At 43.6% G+C, this 22,924-nt stretch overlaps 1 protein-coding gene across 1 annotated transcript; it reads left to right on the top strand.

Annotated features, from left to right (window-relative positions):
• Positions 1-754: 754 nt before the first annotated feature.
• On the top strand, positions 755-21,279 carry gpx3 (glutathione peroxidase 3). The gene is made up of 5 exons (XM_060911230.1): positions 755-923; positions 7,415-7,565; positions 7,767-7,884; positions 20,129-20,228; positions 20,516-21,279. The coding sequence occupies exons 1-5, from the start codon at positions 837-839 to the stop codon at positions 20,723-20,725; spliced, it is 666 nt and encodes a 221-aa protein (XP_060767213.1). The 5' UTR covers positions 755-836; the 3' UTR covers positions 20,726-21,279.
• The last annotated feature ends 1,645 nt before the right edge of the window (positions 21,280-22,924 follow it).

Raw genomic sequence — 22,924 nt, 5'->3', positions numbered from 1 at the left:
CTGCGATCGTCACACTTTTTGTTACAAACTGGCCCTGGCCCGCCGTCAGAGAAGGGAAAAGTTATTTGGCCCTCACAGGAAAAAGTTTGGGGACCCCTGCATTAAAGTGTTCACTTTTGTACACATCTTCTTGCTTTATTCATTCAGTTGTGGGGAATGGTTAGTAAGGTTGATTCTGACCTAGGCTATGTTGAGGTCACATATCTACTTTTTAAGTTCATGCTATAGTGCATACAATTTTAGAGATATAGCCTACATGTGCATATGCATTCTTCTTGGTGTTCTCACAAACAGGTGAAATAAATCAGTTTAAATTTGGCCTATGGACATAGCCTGGCCTATTCTCAGCCATTACAAAATCTGTTGTCTGACCATAATTTAACTGATCTGTATACCACTATGCTACTAGATAACAAAATGCCTGTTGGTTTTATTTCATGTGAGATGTTGATAAATGTGAGCTTCAACAAAATGATAAGAGCACCTCTCTGAGTGTCACGTTTACGTAAAAAAAAGGTGTTTGTGCACAAGCATGGTCGCGCGCAAAAGTGTCCCGGTTTCAGACTAGGGAAATCTGGTCACCCTAACATAAATGCAAGTAATTCCAAAACATCCACTTACTTTTTCTTGCCATTATATATTTAGGGGTTGTAAGGGTGAATACCTGCAATCTGGTAACCCTGTTCAGCCAATAGAGAGCAGAGACGACTGCATGGTTTCAGCTGACTTAAACTCAGACAGAGGTGGAGAGAAAGAGAGACAGAGAGAGAAAGACAGAGTGAGACAGACCAAGAGAGAGAACAGAGAGACATATTGGAAAAACTGAGTTTCTCCTGATGGAGACCCAGAAAAACGTCTGGGTCTCTGTCCTGCTCCTGGTGGCTGGTTTACAGCTGAATGTTACTGCAGGATGCAACACTCAGGTACGTCTGCTTATTAACAGCCCTGACGTTTATAACAATCTTATAACACATTCTCCTGAGTGTGAGCTGGAAATAAGCATGCATATTGTGACTGGCTTATTAATAATAATAATAATAATAATAATAATAATAATACATAACTATTACAGATGTTGTGGTTTTTTTTACATTGTACATGATGTATTATACATCTTTCTAATTAAAAGATAAATGATGTATTAATGTATAAGTGCATCATCATTTTTATTTATGATTGACAATGTGCAGATTTTATATCAAGCACTGTTTTTTTTTTTCCATCTAAGCTATTTGTGTTTCGAGAAAAAGAAAATGTGGCTTCATGATAATGCTTGGTCTAAATGGTATCAGTATTCTAATAAGAACACACTTGACTGGAGCTGAGTTATTTTTCTGTCTGTCTCTCTCTCTCTCAATAAAAGACGTTGCAGCTGATTGCCATCAAAGCGCATTTGATGAATAAACAATACAGGTTAACTGTGATGGTATAATAACACGTTTGTATGTAACACCATGGTTAACTTAATAGTTTATTGCTTTTGCTTTCCTCAGCAGATAAGGTGACCACTGCAAAACTGCAATCTCAATGGGGATTTTGTATCCGAAATCCTGTCCTCCTTCCTATTACCTACAAACCTAGACTAAGAGTGTTAGGAGTCCAACCCCTCATGCCCAAAATGCCTGCCTACCTGCTACAAACAGCACTACTGTGGTAGTTTAGCTTCAGTCTCAGAAATACATTTCCTTGTTGCTAGGGTAGCACATCGTTACACCTTTAAAAAGAATTTCAGGGACATCACTGGACCTTAAGGACAATATTTATATCTTTAATATAAACTTTCAGAGTAAAACTAAAATGACAAACGATATACTCTTGATGGTGCCACTCCAATGACAAGGGAAAGTACAGTTCTGTATATTTATTTTTATACAATATTTTGTAGCATAGTGAAGAATTTCCAACAATGTGCTACTTCACATCATTTTCATGAAGGATAATGGAACAGGACACAAGTTCAATCATTTTCCTGAACAGGAATTAGCCTTCATCAGTGTGTACTATATCACCAAGCTAAAAATACATACACCCCTGCTCATACATGGTCTTATTATTACCTCCGCCAACTTGGTTGGAGGAGATTACAGTTAAGCCTCCATTCGTTTTTGTTTGTTTGTTCCCAACATAACTCAAAACATAGCAAATGGATTTGGATGAAATTTGGAGGAAAGGTGAACCATGGGCCAAGGAACAAATGATCAGATTTTGATATAAATACGGATATGTATGTGGATCCAGGATTTTTTTTTTTTTTTGTCTGTTCCCAAAAAAGTAGTGAACGGATTTGGATGAAATTTGGTGGACAGCTTTAATATTATCCTAGGCTCAAGTGACTTGATTTTAATGTTGATAATATGTGGCTTGGTGGAGGAATGGACTCTACCGAGTGCCCTTCTAGTTGCTATCATTTTCACTATTTTCTACAATTTTACAATATTTTTACACAATTACTCAATAACACGAATGGAAATAAACTGTGACCCAAAATAGGGTTAAACAAATCAAAACATTAGATGATACGCACTCAGCACTTTCTCAACCAGCTTCATGAAGGAGTTTCACCCAGGAGGCTTTTCATAAACTTCCCCAACACTTAGGGGTAAGGACTTGTTGGCTGTTCTCTACGTGAACTAAATGAAAACTACTTATTTAAGTAAAAAAAAAATTTCAGAAAAAAAACTTTCACTTGGCTTAGAAACAAATTTCAAGCAGAAGCATTTACCAATAAAATGTATAGAATCAATCAAATGTGTCCAAACATTTGACTGGGAGTGTATACACAGTACTGTGCATAAATCTTAGACACCCTATTGTTTTTCACATATTATATAAGAAGCTACTTTTCAGTCAAAAAGAAAAAAAAAACATAAATGAAGGCTGGTGCAAAATTAAGAAGCGAGTGTGACAGTCAAAGTCTCCAGAAGAACTGTGGCTGGTTCTAAAAGATGTTCAGGAAAACTTCCAGCTCATTTCCTTATAAAACTGCAAAAACTGTACCTGATACTCTTAATAGGTTTAAGCAAAAGTCATCACACCAGATATTGACCATTTCATTACCTCTGCCAATGTTGTTGGAGGAAGTTATGTTTTCGCCTCCATTTGTTTGTATTTTCCCAACGCAACTCAAAAAGTAGTAAACAGATTTTGATGAAATTTTCAGGAAACGTGGGCCATGGGTCAAGGAACAATTGATTAGATTTTGACGCAAATATGTGGCTTGGCAGCATTATGCATTCTGCTGAATGCCCTTTGAGTTTATTACTGTATAGTATTTTTAAATGTAGAAACATTTAATTTTATTTTTGATGGTATCTTTGCTCTACAGCATTTTTTTTTTACAGTGACCTCAGATTTTTACACAGTACTATAATCCATCACAAGCTATCACAAATATTATATCATAATATCACCAAAATGATTCCACTGTATTTGACTGAGGTGAATGAGATGTGTTATTCAACTTGGCTGAAACGCTGTGAAAACATGGACCAAAGGTTAGCTTGCTGCAATGTTTGGATAGTCTCAGCATATTTATTTTTCAGATGACATTAGTGATTATAAATGTGACACAGTCCAAGTTAGAATCCAGCTTACTTCTGATAGTGGGTGGGGTGGGCGGTGTTTACTTTTGGGCACTTTTTGGCACACATTCAAAAACAAGAACTGTCCCAAACACCAACCAAAGATCTCAGGGTTCTGGATAATTATTAGCCATCTTTAGCGATGACTTAAATGGAATTTTTTTGTTACTGTCACTGAATGGCCACTTGGTTAACCAGTCCATATTGGCGTCAACAAATTTACAAAAGAAAAAGGTTTGTCCATTATCTTTACAGTAAATCACCTGTTACTATTTTGCTCTGGAACAGCAAAATCGAATGTATGGACTACAACCAGCCCAATACATGTTCTAATCCAACATCAACTGTATCAACTGGAATCAAATTGAAAATTTTCTCAAACGAAATTGTTAGAAATGATTGTAATTCTTCATTAGAAAGCTAAATATTTAACATTGGCATGGCACCTCTTTCCAAAATAACTAATTTCAGGGCTTCAGAGCAACAGGGGGCAAATACTTGTGCAATCATAAATTTTTAAATTTTTTTTTTATTAGTAAATAATTGTGCAAACTATGTACACTTTCCCTTCCAATTCAATGGCATACAGTAGCTATAATCCCAGTTAAATCCAGGTTGTAACACAACAATCGAAAAAAGTAATTCAGAAACCTTTTGGTTAAATTGTAGAGTTTTATATTTAACAGTTATTCCATGAAATCGAGTCGTACATGAGCTGATAGCCGACGAGGCGCGTTTCACTGAGTTGGCTATAAGCCATGTACAATTCAATTTCATGGAATAACTGTTTCGTTCTATCCACATTCACCAGATTTTGAGAAACAGCATTTTTATTTTTTGCAAATTTGATAAAAACTTTATACAAAACATCTGACAAAATAATTTCTGCTTAAAATGTAAACAAACCATAACTCTGCTGAATGTAAACATGCACTAACCCCACTCCTTGTTGACTGTTGTTTATTATTTATTATTAGTTATCCACCTCAATAGTGCAGTAATAACAAATGCATTAGATTAGATTAGATAAAACTTTATTGATCCCTTTGGGTGGGCTCCCTCAGGGAAATTAAGATTCCAGCAGCATCATTAGATAAACAGAGAAAAGAAATAGAGAAAACTTCTAGATAAATTTAAATAAATTAAGTATTTACATATACAAATATAAAAGAATAAGATGTGGGGAAGAGAGGAAGGGGGAAAAGGGGGAAGAAGTGGGGTTAGGGTGTGTGTGTGTGTGTGTGTGTGTGTGTTATGCACTTTATGGGTTTTTTTTATGTATGTTGTGTGTGTTGTATGTTTTGGATACTGTTCTATTTTATGTGGTCTTGTGTGGGTGGAGTGTTTTTTGTGTGTGTGTGTGTGTGTGTGTGTGTGTGTGTGTGTGCGCGCGCTCTATTTTTATGTCATCTTGCACTTTAAGATTAGATTTTACTTCATACAATGACAAATTCTGGTTCTGATTCTAATTCTGATAAACAAACCGGCGAAATGACAGTAGCAACTTGTGAAAAATGTGATAATTTTTTAAAAATACAAAAAGATAGTTTTTTACTGGTGGCACGGTGGTGTAGTGGTTAGCACTGTTGCCTCACAGCAAGAAGGTTCTGGGTTTGAGCCCAGCGGCCAACAAGGGCCTTTCTGTGTGGAGTTTGCATGTTCTCCCCGTGTCTCTGTGGGTTTCCTCCGGGTGCTCCGGTTTCCCCCACAGTCCAAAGACATGCAGGTTAGGCTAATTGGTGGCTCTAAAGTGAGTGTGAATGGTTGTGCTTTTCTATGGCCCTGTCCACACGGCAACGGATTCAGGTGAATCTGATAAAATTGTTTATCGTTTCGGCCTGGCGTCCACACGGCACCGGCGTTTTGGGTGCTTCAAAACGAAATCTTTTGAGAACGGGTTCCAGAGTGAAAAAATCTGGCAACGGCGCCGTTGCGAAGTCGTCTGGATGAGTAGAACGGATTTGTTTACGATGATGTCACAACCACATGACTGTCAGTGCTTCACGCCGGGTAGAAGTGTAACGAACTCGATGCGAGTTGTCAACAAATCCTATAACTTGGTTCATGAAACGCGCTTACAAAATATTTTCACTGTGAATATGTATTGTGTAATGGTGCAAAGTGAGAGAGAGAGAGTGAGAGAATAGCCCTTAGGGCAGAGTCTTTAGTCCAAACACTGCGGAAGCAGTACCAAACCGCGCACCGCCCGTGCGCTTTCCAAAAACAAAAACAATCCCGCCAGCAAAAATAGGAAAAAAAAAAGGAGCGATCTCACCTCTTCAGATGTTGGTTTAAGTCCGACAATACATTCCTCAAAAAGGGCATAGAAGAACAAAGTAATCCATCAACGTGTAGCATTCAATTTATTCCGGACCATTAAAGAATTCTGGAGGATATCAGAATGTTGGCATACTGGCTTCCATCTACCCCCATTCATTCCTCTTTCAGCGTCTTTCGTTTTACGCTACTGATTAATAATCAAAACTTTATGTGGCTAATGCTACAGAAGAAGGGGTTTATGCGCATGCGTCTACTTCTATTGTTCTGGTGTCTCCGATGGGACTGTCTTACAGCGCACGTAGAGGTGTGGCATGTGTATTGCATCATTTTCAGCAAGCGTTGCGTTGCCATATGTACCTGAAATTTTACTGATCCGTTGCCCATGTGGACGCAATATTTAAAAAAAAAAAATCTCGTTGCTGTTGTCGTGTGGATGTAGCCTATGTCAGCCCTGTGATAACCTGATGACTTGTCCAGGGTGTACCCCGCCTCTCACCCATAGTCAGCTGGGATAGGCTCCAGCTTGCCTGTGACTCAGCAGAACAGGATAAGTGGCTACAGATAATGGATGGATGTTTTTACCATCAAATACTTTCATTCCATTTTTTTTTGTATTTTTTTGGGAGTTTTGTTTTCGAGTAGAGTTTTTATTTGGTCCTCGGTTGGTTCAGCAACACGCGCTGCCATTTTGTTTTTCTCTACTCACGGTATATGAGCTGATAGCCTAGTAGTAGAGTAGCCAATCAGAGCGCACAATTCCTCATATCCAGTGAATGTGGATAGAATAATATCCTAGATCAGTGGTTCTCAAAGTGGGGTCTGTGAAACATAGCCAGGGGGTCCATGACTTGTTTCTCCATTTTGTTACGCTGGTGGAAATCACAATGTCACATTATCAAAGTTATTATATTTAAGGGTCCAAGCATCGACGTCAACTCAGACTTGATGTGTTTTATCAGTGGAAATTTCAGGAAAATATAGAAAGTTCGACTGCTCCAAAAATAATTTTTAAAACTTTTAAGAATTTTCATGAAATAAATCTATACAGTGGTAGTCCGTAGAATTTATTTTACAGTTTAAAGGATCGCTGGCTACAAAAAAGTTTGAGAACCACTGTACTCGATCTTCAGTCCGTTTCTTTGTTCAGAATGTACCTTTCAGATAAATGCTATTAACTTGAAATATTTGAAAGATGTTAATACCGTACTGTATATTGTTGGTCACTAAACTGATTTTTCTCGATCTGGCCCACTTGACCTTGGACCAACTGTAACGTGTCTCATTACCTAAAAAGAGTTTGACACACAAATATTACATTACATTAATGGCATTTAGCAGATGCTCTTATCCAGAGTGACATACAACATACCCAGATCAGCCTGGGGAGCAGGTGGAGGTTAAGTGCCTTGCTCAAGGGCACTTCAGTCATTCCTGCTGGCCCAGGGAATCAAACCAGCAACGTTTTGGTCCCAAAGCTGCTTCTCTAACCATTAGGCCATGGCTTCCCATGCACATATGACACACAGTAACTAAGAATTTCTGTTTCTCAACAGTTATGTAACCAGGCTGTGGTAGGCTCCATATTCGACTATGGAGCGAAGAGCTTGAATGACAGTGTATACATTCCCTTCCGTCAGTATGCTGGGAAATATGTCCTCATTGTCAATGTGGCCACCTTCTGAGGACTTACATCCCAGTATTTGGGTAAGAGTTTCAAGAAAGCTTCTTTGAAACATGAAGGTACCAGGATGCAAGACATTAATATTTGAGCAGATGCCTCTGGTATCTGATCACCAGTCGGTCACTCTTTGCTTGCTTTCCCTTATCATGTGAAAAAGAGAAACAAATATATGATGTGATGCCTTTCCAAATCTCCCTAAAGCACTGTTTTCTTATTTCACTCAGAACTGAATGCACTACAGGAGACGCTAAAAGATCTGAACTTCATCATTCTCGGATTTCCTTGTAATCAGTTTGGGAAACAGGAACCTGGGGCTAATCATGAGATCTTATCCATCCTAAAGTAAGTAGCTTTGAGCTGAGGTTTTAGCCTGGATCTAAACATTTAGGAAATGTCAAATTATAAATCGAGAGTCATGGGTTGACTTGGGAAACACAATCATTCAGCAGTTTTTAATCAGAGAAGGCAGCTTGTTCGCAAGAAGACCCCAAGTTCACAATTGCCATGTGACCTTGCAGAAATGGTTCATTGCTAATTCCACCCTACAACTACAGTCTACTTTCATCACTTCATAATTAAATGTTACATGAGAAGTCAGGTTACCTTACTGCTAACACTTACTCATTCAGTACTTACTTACATACTTTAAGGGGGAACAGGAACTTGCACATCCTCTCACAGACTCATACTCAATGTGATTAATCAGCCAAAACGTTTCTTGTCTAAATTTGGTTTCTTCAGGTTTGCACTGGAGCCACAAAGCAAATAGGTACCAGTTGAACATTGTGTAAACACCATGTGTACACTTGCCTCAGTGTCAAGTTGTTTAGATAGACACAGATCTCAGGCAGACTTGCTAATGTCTAGAGACTGAGGTTTAAAAAAAAAAAAAGCTCCTCACCTGCAAAACAATAAAACATTATTGGTATTGCTTCATGGGTTTTGTAATCCATAGAGAAAGCTACATTCCAAAATAAAAACCTGTATCCTTTGATAATGGTTCCCAACTAGACTGTCCCCACCTTCCACACCCTATCCTCATAAACAAGCAATGCCGTGTGCACCACATCTTCATGTACAACCCCGATTCCAAAAAAGTTGGGACAAAGTACAAATTGTAAATAAAAACAGAATGCAATAATTTACAAATCTCAAAAACTGATATTGTATTCACAATAGAACATAGACAACATATCAAATGTCGAAAGTGAGACATTTTGAAATTTCATGCCAAATATTGGCTCATTTGAAATTTCATGACAGCAACACATCTCAAAAAAGTTGGGGCAGGGGCAATAAGAGGCTGGAAAAGTTAAAGGTACAAAAAAAGGAACAGCTGGAGGACAGGGCTCTACACTAACTTTTTTTTTCAGGAGTACACATGCTCCGAAGTTAAAAATTTTAGGAGCACAGGGAAAAAAATGGGGGCACAAGCAGGTTTTCATTTTAAAGGTTTATTGCAGCGCAAACCTTAGACACACCAACACATAAAACGCAAAATTCAATTGAGAATGAATGAACGAATGAATGAATGAACGAACAAATGAATAACGAACAACTGAATGAATGAACAAACAGTAGCTAAACAGAGAGCAGAGCTCAGCAGAGCTAACAACATCATCAAGGACAGCTCCCACCCTGGCTCTGAGTTCTTTGACTTGCTGCCCTCAGGCAGGCGTTACAGGTGCATCAAAGCAAGGACCAACAGACTCAAAAACAGTTTTTTCCCACAGGCCATAACCACCTTGAACAATTAGCCTTTTTCACATTACGTCACTTGCAGGGGAACTCATATCCGTTTTCAGCCTTTTGAATGGAAGAAGAGGTATACGGCAGCAACATATGTTAACAAAACTGTGTCATTCACAGATAAGACTGATAATAATATTGTGCATTGTTGTTTATCATTATGTATTGTTAGCGACCATTCCAGTCACCTATCTGCCTTGTTTTGGAAAGGAAGTTTACTGACTTTCTATGGTTGCTACTTGTTAGCCAGCAGATTAGCATGCCGCCTCTTCTTCCATTCAAAAGGCTGAAAACGGATGTGAGGTTCTTCTGCAAGTGATGTAATGTGAAAAAGGCTAATTACATGCACTGACTGATGCCACTTCTGGCAGGTGCAACAATGCACCAACAAGGACCTAAAAGGACAATATTCTCACACTTACCCGATACAGTGCAATACTTATTACAGTGCAACCTCACAGAGCAACTTTTTAGTTTTTATAGCTTTTGTATATTTTATATTTCTACACTTTTACATCCATACCCAATACAATGCAATACCAAATACAGTGCAATATCCTGAGTTTTGTAGCTGAACTGAGTTTCTATAACTAATGTGCAATCAGGGGCGTATCACCCGCGGGGGATGCGTACATTTCATCCCTCCCACTTTTGTTGAAACACAATTTCATCCCCCGCACTTTTGTCAGATTAAAATGACATCATTATGAAAATTATACAGCTACTATAAAATGTGTAACAAGGAAGTAAACTATTGCCATAACGTTAGACAAAAAACAGCCACGCAACGGACTCAAAACAGTTTTTCTCACCCGACCAATCAGCAGTTGCGTGAATATAATAGCCAGTTTGCGTAGCATGCCGAAAGCGCTCAATAATACAGTATCTGTCTGCAGAGCTGCAGAGCCAACACCAGTTTTACCGCTCCTGATTCACCGTTCCAGGTTTGATGTCACATGCGGTGCTTACTGTGCCTGGCTCTGCGGCTTTGCACACAGACCCTTCTCAAAGCGCTTGCGATGCCGTCGTTCAAACAGTTGACCCAGGTGCCATGCCCTAAAAGATTGTGTTAATAGTAGTTACTAGTTGTAAAGTCAGTTGAGGCAAGTTTTTTATTACGAGTGTGTGTGTTTATACCAAGTCTACTTTTCATGCATTATAACTGCTTATCACTTTTTAGAAGTTTTTTTCAATTGAGATTTAAAGGCATTTCAAATCGAATGAATGTTCAATAATTGTTGTACAGTAATGTTATTTGGCCATTAAGTGTTTGTTGTATGTGTAGTCTATTGCATCATTTTCAAATTTTATGCATTAAACCTGATGTAATGCATGATGCAAACAAGTTTTGTACACGAGTTTGAATAATTAAAGACATTAAAAGCAGGAACTGCCCCGTCTTATTTGAATGCTATACTAAAGAGGTCCTTCCAGGATGCTGCGCTTCTCCAACATGAACTGATTAGCCATGCCTCCTGCTCACACAAAGCGATCCCAGTCCAAACTGTTATGCATGATGGTGTATGATCTATACACTGTGTATGACTTCTTGGGCTATGTCAAGTTTTTGGTTTTGTTTATATCAGTGTATACCAGTGTAGGCAGCAATACTGACATCTCTGTTATAGAACAGTATCCTGTTACCTAGAATTATCACTCAATACTTTTTGCCTTCACTTACTGAATAATTACATAGCCCTGGCAGTAACAACACCAAAACCCAACATGATAGATCTCTGCATGAAATGCAGAACTTGGCTGGAGTCAACTGGATTTAAAGGCTTTCTGCTGTCCTCCCTTTCATTTGCATCCATGGACCATGGGTATGAAAAAGTTCCATATCGGTTATTGACAGTACATCACAGTGTACATGCCGGGCGTGTATATAGCCATAAACCGATTTCTAATGATATGGCTTCCCCATTCCAGAACACCCCCACTTTTGGAAAGCTTGATACGCCCCTGTGTGCAATTAACATCTGCACCTCAACACGCCCAGTTGTATATATATTCTTTGTTTTTCTGCTGTGTTGTGACATGCACCATTTGGATATACTGTATATTATTTGTTTTTCTGCTGTGTTGTATGTTCCCATCTAAATGTTTGCACTGGGGTGTGTGCTTTCCATCTCATTATATAATTTTCCCGCACCTTCTCCCGTCGTTCTAGCTTTCTTCCCTACACTTTCTTCCTTGTCTGTTCTTTTATTCTTGCTTCCACCATCATTGCTTTTAAAAAACGCCGTTATTCTCTGCATAGCGAATATATTTCTCAGCTTGGTCCGAACCAGCTCTCAGTTATCTCCCAGCTGAATGATCTGATGAATCCCTAAAAAGCACTTTTCCCACCTAATGCCACACCCACAACATACAACCGTGGGAAAGAGGGGCAATCACAGAAAGATGTGGCAGAACAGCAAAAAAATTTAACTTTTTCACTCCCCCCCCGGGCAACCATGGGAACCACCGCAGGTGCAAGACAGGGGCAATGCACGCAACTACAGACAGGGAGCAAGGCGCAGGCAGAACACACACACACACACACACACGTACACACACACGTACACAACACTGAACACACACACTTGCAACAATATAGGCCGTTACTCGTTACACTATATTAGGTAGGCTATCCAGCGCTGGATTTACATACTTTGCAGTTTAACGTTTGATACATTTTAGAATGTTAAACTCGTCGCGTCTGTGCTCAGTGCTTTCCTAACTTGTCGGCCGCAAGAAGCCCTCGCACGAATGCACGTGGTTTTTTTTCGTCGTTCGCATGCCGAAAAATTCGCTCGCAAATGCGAGTGAAACGTGCGCACTGTAGAGCCCTGCTGGAGGACCAAATTGCAACTCATTAGGTCAATTGGCAATAGGTCATTAACATGACTGGGTATAAAAAGAGCATCTTGGAGTGGCAGCGGCTCTCAGAAGTAAAGATGGGAAGAGGATCACCAATCCCCCTAATTCTGCACCGACAAATAGTGGAGCAATATCAGAAAGGAGTTCGACAGTGTAAAATTGCAAAGAGTTTGAACATATCATCTACAGTGCATAATATCATCAAAAGATTCAGAGAATCTGGAAGAATCTCTGTGCGTAAGGGTCAAGGCCGGAAAACCATACTGGGTGCCCGTGATCTTCGGGCCCTTAGATGGCACTGCATCACATACAGGCATGCTTCTGTATTGGAAATCACAAAATGGGCTCAGGAATATTTCCAGAGAACATTATCTGTGAACACAATTCACCGTGCCATCCGCCGTTGCCAGCTAAAACTCTATAGTTCAAAGAAGAAGCTGTATCTAAACATGATCCAGAAGCGCAGACGTCTTCTCTGGGCCAAGGCTCATTTAAAATGGACTGTGGCAAAGTGGAAAACTGTTCTGTGGTCAGACGAATCAAAATTTGAAGTTCTTTATGGAAATCAGGGACGCCGTGTCATTCGGACTAAAGAGAAGAAGGACGACCCAAGTTGTTGTCAGCGCTCAGTTCAGAAGCCTGCATCTCTGATGGTATGGCGTTGCATTAGTGCATGTGGCATGGGCAGCTTACACATCTGGAAAGACACCATCAATGCTGAAAGGTATATCCAGGTTCTAGAGCAACATATGCTCCCATCCAGACGACATCTCTTTCAGGGAAGACCTTGCATTTTCCAACATGACAATGCCAAACCACATACTGCATCAATTACAGCATCATGGCTGCGTAGAAGAAGGGTCCAGGTACTGAACTGGCCAGCCTGCAGTCCAGATCTTTCACCCATAGAAAACATTTGGCGCATCATAAAACGGAAGATACGACAAAAAAGACCTAAGACAGTTGAGCAACTAGAATCCTACATTAGACAAGAATGGGTTAACATTCCTATCCCTAAACTTGAGCAACGTGTCTCCTCAGTCCCCAGACGTTTACAGACTGTTGTAAAGAGAAAAGGGGATGTCTCACAATGGTAAATATGGCCTTGTCCCAACTTTTTTGAGATGTGTTGTTGTCATGAAATTTAAAAGATCACCTAATTTTTCTCTTTAAATGATACATTTTCTCAGTTTAAACATTTGATATGTCATTGTAGGCCTCCCTATGTGTGGGTGGAGCACAGAGGACGGCAGGACAGAGACCAGGTTCCAAAATAGCGTTTTATTGCTAGACTTTTCAGTTAAACAATAATTCATTCAAACAGACAGACACACACAACCGGCGTCTGGTTCAGGGATGAGCTACCTCCGCTCTCACTCTCCCTCCTCATATAGGGCGCGGTCACTGGGAAGACACACAAACACAGGTTAATTGCTCTCAGGTGAAGTGATTCTGCCACTTACCTTCCCTGACTCCGCCCTCCTGTCACAGACCGGTGCTTGACCACGCCCCCGCTGCCACATACCCCCACCGCCCGACTCAGGCCGGGCGCCTGTCCGGCCTGCAGCCGACTCCCCCCCCCCCCCCCCCCCGACGGGAGAGGAAGTCCGCCACGACCATCTGCGCCCCCGGCCTGTGGACCACCTTGAAGTTGAAGGGTTGGAGTGCCAGATAACAACGGGTGATCCACACGTTGGCATCCTTCATGCGGTGGAGCCACTGGAGGGGCACGTGGTCCGAACAGAGGGTGAAAGGGCACCCCAGCAGGTAGTAACGGAGGACGAGGACCGCCCACCTGATCGCCAGGCACTCCTTCTCAATCGTGCTGTAGCGCCCCTCATGCACTGACAGCTTCCGACTGATGTAAAGGACCGGGCGGTCCTCCCCCTCCACCTGCTGGGACAAAACGGCCCCCAGCCCTCTGTCCGACGCATCCGTCTGTAACATAAAAGGGAGAGAGAAGTCAGGGGAGTGTAAAAGTGGCCCCCCACACAGTGCAGCCTTTACCTCAGAGAAATCCCGCTGACACTGCTCCGTCCACTTGACCGGATCTGGCGCTCCCTTTTTAGTGAGGTCAGTCAGCGGGCTGGTGACGTCCGAATAATTAGGTATAAACCTACGATAGTAGCCAGCCAGCCCCAGGAACTGTCTCAACCCCTTTTTGGTCTTGGGGCTCGGGCAGGCCGCAATCGCTGCTGTCTTATTAATTTGGGGACGCACCTGCCCGTTGCCCAAGTGGAAGCCCAGATACCGTACTTCCACCTGCCCAATCGCACACTTCTTTGGGTTGGCAGTGAGTCCCGCCCGCCTCAGCGACCTAAGGACGGCCCTCAGGTGTTGCAGGTGCCACTGCCAGTCATTACTATAAATGATAATATCGTCCAAATATGCGGCCGCATAGGTGGCGTGGGGCCGGAGGACCCTGTCCATCAGCCGCTGAAACGTAGCGGGCGCCCCAAACAGCCCAAACGGAAGTGTGACGAACTGGTGTAAGCCGAACGGTGTGGAAAAGGCCGTTTTCTCCCGGGATAATGGAGTCAAGGGGATCTGCCAATATCCCTTTTTGAGGGTGCGGTTGAACCATTCCACTAAACCGTCCGTTTGTGGGTGATAAACGCTGGTGCGGATCGGCTTAATCCCCAATAACCCATACAGTTCGCGCAGTGTTCGTGACATAAACGTAGTGCCTTGGTCAGTCAGAATCTCTTTCGGGATTCCAACTCGGGAGATGACGCGGAAGAGTGCCTCTGCAATACTGCGTGCTGAGATATTGCGCAGAGGCACTGCTTCCAGGTATCGCGTTGCATAGTCCACCAGAACTAATATAAAGCGGTACCCTCGTGCTGACCGATCTAATGGCCCGACGAGATCCATCCCAATTCTCTCAAACGGGGTCTCGATTAACGGTAGAGGGCGCAAAGGCGCTTTTGGAATGGCCGCTGGATTTACTAACTGGCATTCGTGGCATGCCGTACACCACCTACGAACATCGCCGCGAATCCCCGGCCAATAGAATCGGGCCATTATTCGGGCTAGTGTTTTATCCTGCCCTAAGTGTCCAGCCATGGGATTAAAGTGAGCCGCCTGGAATACCAAATCCCGGCGGCTCTTTGGAATCAAAAGCTGCATGACTCGCTCTTTAGTTTGAGTGTCCTGCGTCACTCGGTATAATCTATCCTTCAAAATCGCGAAGTAGGGGAAGGACGGGGTGGCGTTCGGTGGGAGCGTTTGACCATCGATTACTCTCACTTGGTCAAACGCATGCCGCAGAGTCTCGTCTCGCGACTGCTCTAATGGGAAATCCGCGAGGGATTCCCCAATAGAGAGAGGAGGAGCCGGCGGCTCCTCACTCTGACGCGGAGATGACGTAGACGGCTCTGTGACAGCTGCTCCCGCCAAAGCGACACCGGGACCTCCCCCTGTCAATTGGCAGGACCCACTGTCTACTAGGTACGTCATTAACCCCCGAAATCCCAGCCAATCCGTCCCCAAAATTAAAGAGTGGGTAAGGCGAGGATTAACCGCCGCCTTCACTATAAATTTTTCCCCTCTGAAAATAATGTGGACCGACACCAAAGGGTAGCGGTGAACATCTCCGTGCACACACAAAACCTTCACCCCTTGTGCTCCCCCCAATGCCTCGTTTTGAACCAGGCTTTGGCGAATTGAGGTCTGATTACAACCAGAATCCACCAACGCCTGATATGTAGCCCCTTGGATACTCACCGGTATGCGATACACTCCGGCCCGATCGAGGGCGGCCTCTGGCGCGTCGGGGATCCGAACCACCGCGCCCATTTCCATTGCTGTGCACTGCTGTTGAAGGTGGCCTGGTTCCCCGCAGTGCCAGCAAACCGGCCCGGGCTTTCCCTCTGCACCAGTGATCTGGGGCTCACTCACCTGAGGTGGGGGAGAGACAGACACAGAAGGGAGAAACGGGAGGGCACCGCGGGTGCGGCGGGCCGGCTGGGGTGGTGCCGGCCCCCGCCTCCGCGGTGGGGGAATGGGGCGAGGACGGGACACAGGAGGAGGGGGAGAGAGAGAGAGAGAGAGAGAGAGAGAGAGAGAGAGAAGAGATGATGTCATCTGCTGTCCTGCCGCCGGGACAGCCGCCAGATGATCCTCCGCCAGCTCGACTGCCTGATCCAGCGACGCCGGGTGGTGGCACTGGACCCACTCCGCAGTTCCTGCTGGTAAGCGGGCGACGAACTGTTCCAGTACCACCTGGTCGACGATTCCCTCGGCGTCGCGATCGTTGGCCCTCAGCCACCGCCAGCAGGCGTCCTGGAGCTGCTGGCTGAACGCGAACGGCCGGCCGACTTCCTCCAATTGCAGCGCGTGGAAGCGCTGGCGCTGTTGTTCCTGTGTGCGCCCCACGTGCTGGAGGATGGCCCGGCGGAGGTCCGTGTAGGCCAGCCGGCGGTCGGCGGGGAGCTGTAGCGCGGCCAGCTGTGCCTCTCCCGTGAGCAGGGGGAGGAGGCGCGCCGCACGCTGCTCCATCGGCCACCCCGAGGCATCGGCGACCTGTTCGAACAACGTGAGGAACGCCTCGGGGTCGTCCTGCGGGCCCATCTTGGTGACAGTGAGGGGAGACGGGCCCGCGGCCGGAGCGCTGGTGGGCCCCGCCGACGCGAGGAGATGCCGGAACGCCTTGCGATCTTCCTGCTGGGCCAGCACCAGGGCTTCGAAGCGCCGTTCTTGTTCCTTTCGGAGTGTGACGAGCGCCTGGTGCTGGCTTTGCTGAGCCGTGGCGAGGGCGTGGACCAGGTCGGTGAACGGGGAGGATTCCATGGGGCTGCTGGGTTGGTGCTCCACTTTTCCCGGGTTTCAGCACCACTGTAGGCCTCCCTATGTGTGGGTGGAGCACAGAGGACGGCAGGACAGAGACCAGGTTCCAAAATAGTGTTTTATTGCTAGACTTTTCAGTTAAACAATAATTCATTCAAACAGACAGACACACACACAACCGGCGTCTGGTTCAGGGATGAGCTACCTCCGCTCTCACTCTCCCTCCTCATATAGGGCGCGGTCACTGGGAAGACACACAAACACAGGTTAATTGCTCTCAGGTGAAGTGATTCTGCCACTTACCTTCCCTGACTCCGCCCTCCTGTCACAGACCGGCGCTTGACCACGCCCCCGCTGCCACAGTCATCTATGTTCTATTCCGAATAAAATATGGAATTTTGAAACTTCCACATCATTGCATTCCGTTTTTATTTACAATTTGTACTTTGTCCCAACTTTTTTGGAATCGGAGTTGTACCCAGAGTCTCATCGACCTCACTCTGTTGGTGCCCCTCAAGCCAAATTTTTATCTCCAAGCTCGCATCACCACCACAGGCCCCATTAACTTCCTGATCCTTGCCCATCAACATGTTTGGCCAACCATATCCCTGCAGACCACAACTCTATCCTGATCTCCACTATGCGCTCCCCTCCAAAACCGTTCTTACGACATCTCTTCAGGATTAGCAAACATGAAACAACAGCTCAGAACTCTCTCAATGAATGTACTGGTAAGACCATGCAAAGAGTTGCATGAACGAGTCTTCATATAACAGGAAGTGACTGGGTTTGGAAGCGTGTGTGCTAGAACTCAGGAGGGAGCCCTACACAACCTTTATGATCACATGTTAACATAATAAAAAAATTATATTGTGAATATCTGTAATGTACCAACTTTTACAAGTACTATAATACAGTGGTGCTTGAAAGTTTGTGAACCCTTTAGAATTTTCTATATTTCTGCATAAATATGACCTAAAACAACATCAGATTTTCACACAAGTCCTAAAAGTAGATAAAGAGAACCTAGTTAAACAAATGAGACACACATATTATACTTGGTCATTTATCTCATCTCATCTCATTATCTCTAGCCGCTTTATCCTTCTACAGGGTCGCAGGCAAGCTGGAGCCTATCCCAGCTGACTACGGGCGAAAGGCGGGGTACACCCTGGACAAGTCGCCAGGTCATCACAGGGCTGACACATAGACACAGACAACCATTCACACTCACATTCACACCTACGGTCAATTTAGAGTCACCAATTAGCCTAACTGCATGTCTTTGGACTGTGGGGGAAACCGGAGCACCCGGAGGAAACCCACGCGGACACGGGGAGAACATGCAAACTCCGCACAGAAAGGCCCTCGCCGGCCCCGGGGCTCGAACCCAGGACCTTCTTGCTGTGAGGCGACAGCACTAACCACTACACCACCGTGCCGCCACTTGGTCATTTATTTATTGAGGAAAATGATCCAATATTACATATCTGTGAGTGGCAAAAGTATGTGAACCTCGAGGATTAGCAGTTAATTTGAAGGTGAAATTAGAGTCAGGTGTTTTCAATCAATGGGATAACAATCAGGTGTGAGTGGACACCCTGTTTTATTTAAAGAACAGATCTATCAAAGTCTGATCTTCACAACACGTTTGTGGAAGTGTATCATGGCATGAACAAAGGAGATTTCTGAGGACCTCAGAAAAAGCGTTGTTGATGCTCATCAGGCTGGAAAAGGTTGCAAAACCATCTCTAAAAACTTTGGACTCCACCAATCCACAGTCAGACAGATTGTGTACAAATGGAGGAAATTCAAGACCATTGTTACCCTCCCCAGGAGTGGTCAACCAACAAAGATCACTCCAAGAGCAAGGCGTGTAATAGTCGGCGAGGTCACAAAGGACCCCAGGGTAACTTCTAAGCAACTGAAGGCCTCTCTCACATTGGCTAATGTTAATGTTCATGAGTCCATCAGGAGAACACTGAACAACAATGGTGTGCATGGCAGGGTTGCAAGGAGAAAGCCACTGCTCTCCAAAAAGAACATTGCTGCTCGTCTGCAGTTTGCTAAAGATCACGTGGACAAGCCAGAAGGCTATTGGAAAAAATGTTTTGTGGACGGATAAGACCAAAATAGAACTTTTTGGTTTAAATGACTGTTTGGAGAAAGGACAACACTGCATTCCAGCATAAGAACCTTACCCTATCTGTGAAACATGGTGGTGGTAGTATCATGGTTTGGGCCTGTTTATGAATTCAGAATTATACCAGAGAATTCTAATGGAAAATGCTGGGACATCTGTCCATGAACTGAATCTCAAGAGAAGGTGGGTCATGCAGCAAGACAACAACCCTAAGCACACAAGTCGTTCTACCAAAGAATGGTTAAAGAAGAATAAAGTTAATGTTTTGGAATGGCCAAGTCAAAGTCCTGACCTTAATCCAATGGAAATGTTGTGGAAGGACCTGAAGCGAGCAGTTCATGTGAGGAAACCCACCAACACCCCAGAGTTGAAGCTGTTCTGTACGGAGGAATGGGCTAAAATTCCTCCAAGCCGGTGTGCAGGACTGATCAACAGTTCCCGGAAACGTTTAGTTGCACTTATTGCTGCACAAGGAGGTCACACCAGAGACTGAAAGCAAAGGTTCACATACTTTTGACACTCATAGACATGTAATATTGGATCATTTTCCTCAATAAATAAATGACCAAGTATAATTTTTTTTGTCTCATTTGTTTAACTGGGTTCTCTTTATCTACTTTTAGGACTTGTGTGAAAATCTGATATTTTAGCTCATATTTATGCAGAAATATAGAAAATTCTAAAGGTTTCACAAACTTTCAAGCACCGCTGTAAATAATATTGGGGAAGCCATGGCCAAATGTTTAAAAGAAACAGCTTTAGGACCAAAAGATTGCTGGTTTGATTCCTTGAGCCAGAAGGACTGGCTCAAGTGCCCTTGAACAAGGCACCTAACCCCCAACTGCTCCAGCAAGTGTTGTGGCATACCTTGTGCCTGATTAGCCAAAGAAAATCCGATGATGTGATTATCAGTTCGGGCAAGAACCCGGCCATAACATAACATAATATAATAAACGTTGGCTCTTCCACCTCACCCTGATATGGTTTGTCTTTGAAACATGTCTTCTTTACTTTGATCTAGCATTTCTCTGTTTGCATTCACAGATATATCCGTCCAGGCAAAGGATTTGTTCCAAACTTCCAACTCTTTCAACGTGGTGATGTGAATGGCGAAAAGGAGCAAAGCCTTTTCACTTTCCTGAAGGTAATAACCCATGTGGTAATAACCCAAGCTTCAGGTTTAAGCATCTTTTATTTCATAGAAGTCCTGATCCTAATAGCTCGAAAAGAGCACAGTCATTGCAAAGCTACAGAAGGATCTTTGCAAGCCAGCTGTAGACGACTATTCATATAGAAAAAGCAAGCATGCAAAGCTACGATTAATTCATCAGCCAGAACCGAGACGGTCATGCATTTAAAACCCAAGATGGTAGATTGAGTTGGAGTTAAATTAAAATGGGATTAACATAATCCTTCTTTCTACCTATTCAGAATGCCTGCCCACCTGCCGGTGACAGCTTTGGAAACCCCACTGGCAGACTGTTTTGGGAGCCAGTGAAAATCAGTGACATTAAGTGGAACTTCGAGAAGTTTCTGGTGGGCCCTGATGGAAAGCCAATAATGAGGTGGTTTCCAAGTGTGAACGTTTCTGAAGTCCAGGCCGACATCACGAAATACATCAAATCAGCATTAGTCCAATAACTAATCAACTCCAGAATCTAAAATTTCACAAAGTCCTCAGATAACACTTCTATAATTTGTATCTTTCCAAGTGGTTAGATGATGTTCTATTGTGCCAAAAGTGTGAGAGAAACCATTTTAAAATTAGATAATCAAGTTTTAAGGTCAGTGTTCTTCAATCCTGCTCCTTCAGGACCACAGAACTGACTGATTTCTCGAGTTGATTTGGGTCTGTTGAGATGAAGAAATTATTTGGTTGTGCAGTATTGTGGCCTTTCAGACTTCGGCACATAGAATACAGCTTTAGATTTAAAAAATAATTATAAGCGATTCCTTTAGTGAGGCAAGTAGGAGCATGGCACTGTGGTGGTTCTGGAGATCTGGGTATGTTCATGAAGCTCAGGCTTAAAAGCAGGACTTTCTGCAAAGTCTGATTGGAGACTGAGGGATAAGAGCAGCTCTTCAGTGCATTCAGGCTGCTTGGTTCTACTCAGACATGTCTGGTTCTCCAGAGTGACCCATCAAACCCTGCTCCCACCTGCAAGGGGATCTTGTCAATAAAGCATTTAAGAAAATCTGATGTCTTGTTTGATTTCTCTTATGCAGAAGATCTGGTTTTTGCATGGAATTTTTAACAACTGGAAGGTTTCTACTTCTCACTTGCACATTTTTGACAAGTTTCATACTATAATTTTTTTTTTACTTTTTGGTACAATCCTAATATAGCATTCTCTGCACCAATATGAGATACCATCAAAATACATGGAACTGACATCTGGAGATCTGGGTATGAGATACCATCAAAATACATGGAACCGATTTCTTGGAGGGCGGCACAGTGGTGTACTGGTTAGCGCTGTCGCCTCACAGCAAGAAGGTCCGGGTTCGAGCCCCATGGCCGGCGAAGGCCTTTCTGTGCGGAGTTCGCATGTTCCCCCCGTGTCTGCGTAGGTTTCCTCCGGGTGCTCCGGTTTCCCCCACAGTCCAAAGACATGCAGGCTAGGTTAACTGGTGACTCTAAATTGACCGTAGGTGTGAATGTGAGTGTGAATGGTTGTCTGTGTCTATGTGTCAGCCCTGTGATGACCTGGAGACTTGTCCAGGGTGTACCCCGCCTTTCGCCCGTAGTCAGCTGGGATAGGCTCCAGCTTGCCTGCGACCCTGTAGAACAGGATAAAGCGGCTAGAGATAATGAGATGATTTCTTGGACTTGGGCCAAGGAGTAAGTGGTACACCCTCCCTACCATGGTTGGGACCACTGGCATCAAGAGAACATAGCATAGCATAAAACCAGGCAGGAAAGAAGTCATTGAGCCATAAAAGGTTAGGGAAGCTGCTTTGGAACCAAAAGGTCACTGGTTCAATTCCCTTGACCAGCAGTAATGGCTGAAGTGCCCTTGAGGAAGGCACCGAACCCCAGGCTGCTCTGGATAAGAGCGTCTACTACAACCCCGATTCCAAAAAAGTTGGGACAAAGTACAAATTGTAAATAAAAACGGAATGCAATAATTTACAAATCTCAAAAACCAATATTGTATTCACAATAGAACATCTCATCTCATTATCTCTAGCTGCTTTATCCTGTTCTACAGGGTCGCAGGCAAGCTGGAGCCTATCCCAGCTGACTATGGGCGAAAGGCGGGGTACACCCTGGACAAGTCGCCAGGTCATCACAGGGCTACAATAGAACATAGACAACATATCAAATGTTGAATGTGAGACTTTTTGAAATTTCATGCCAAATACTGGCTCATTTGAAATTTCATGACAGCAACACATCTCAAAAAAGTTGGGACAGGGGCAATAAGAGGCTGGAAAAGTTAAAGGTACAAAAAAGGAACAGCTGGAGGACCAAATTGCAACTCATTAGGTCAATTGGCAATAGGTCATTAACATGACTGGGTATAAAAAGAGCATCTTGGAGTGGCAGCAGCTCTCAGAAGTATAATGGGAAGAGGACCACCAATCCCCCTAATTCTGCGCTGACAAATAGTGGAGCAATATCAGAAAGGAGTTCGACAGTGTAAAATTGCAAAGAGTTTCAACGTATCATCATCTCCAGTGCATAATATCAAAAGATTCAGAGAATCTGGAAGAATATCTGTGCGTAAGGGTCAAGGCCGGAAAGCCATACTGGGTGCCAGTGATCTTCGGGCCCTTAGATGGCACTGCATCACATACAGGCATGCTTCTGTATTGGAAATCACAAAATGGGCTCAG

The sequence above is a fragment of the Neoarius graeffei genome, chromosome 2 (assembly GCF_027579695.1).
Source record: "Neoarius graeffei isolate fNeoGra1 chromosome 2, fNeoGra1.pri, whole genome shotgun sequence".
Classification (NCBI taxonomy): Eukaryota; Metazoa; Chordata; class Actinopteri; order Siluriformes; family Ariidae; genus Neoarius; species Neoarius graeffei.
The sequence above is the reverse complement of the archived record's forward strand: the minus strand, read 5'-3'. Positions and strand labels throughout refer to the sequence as shown.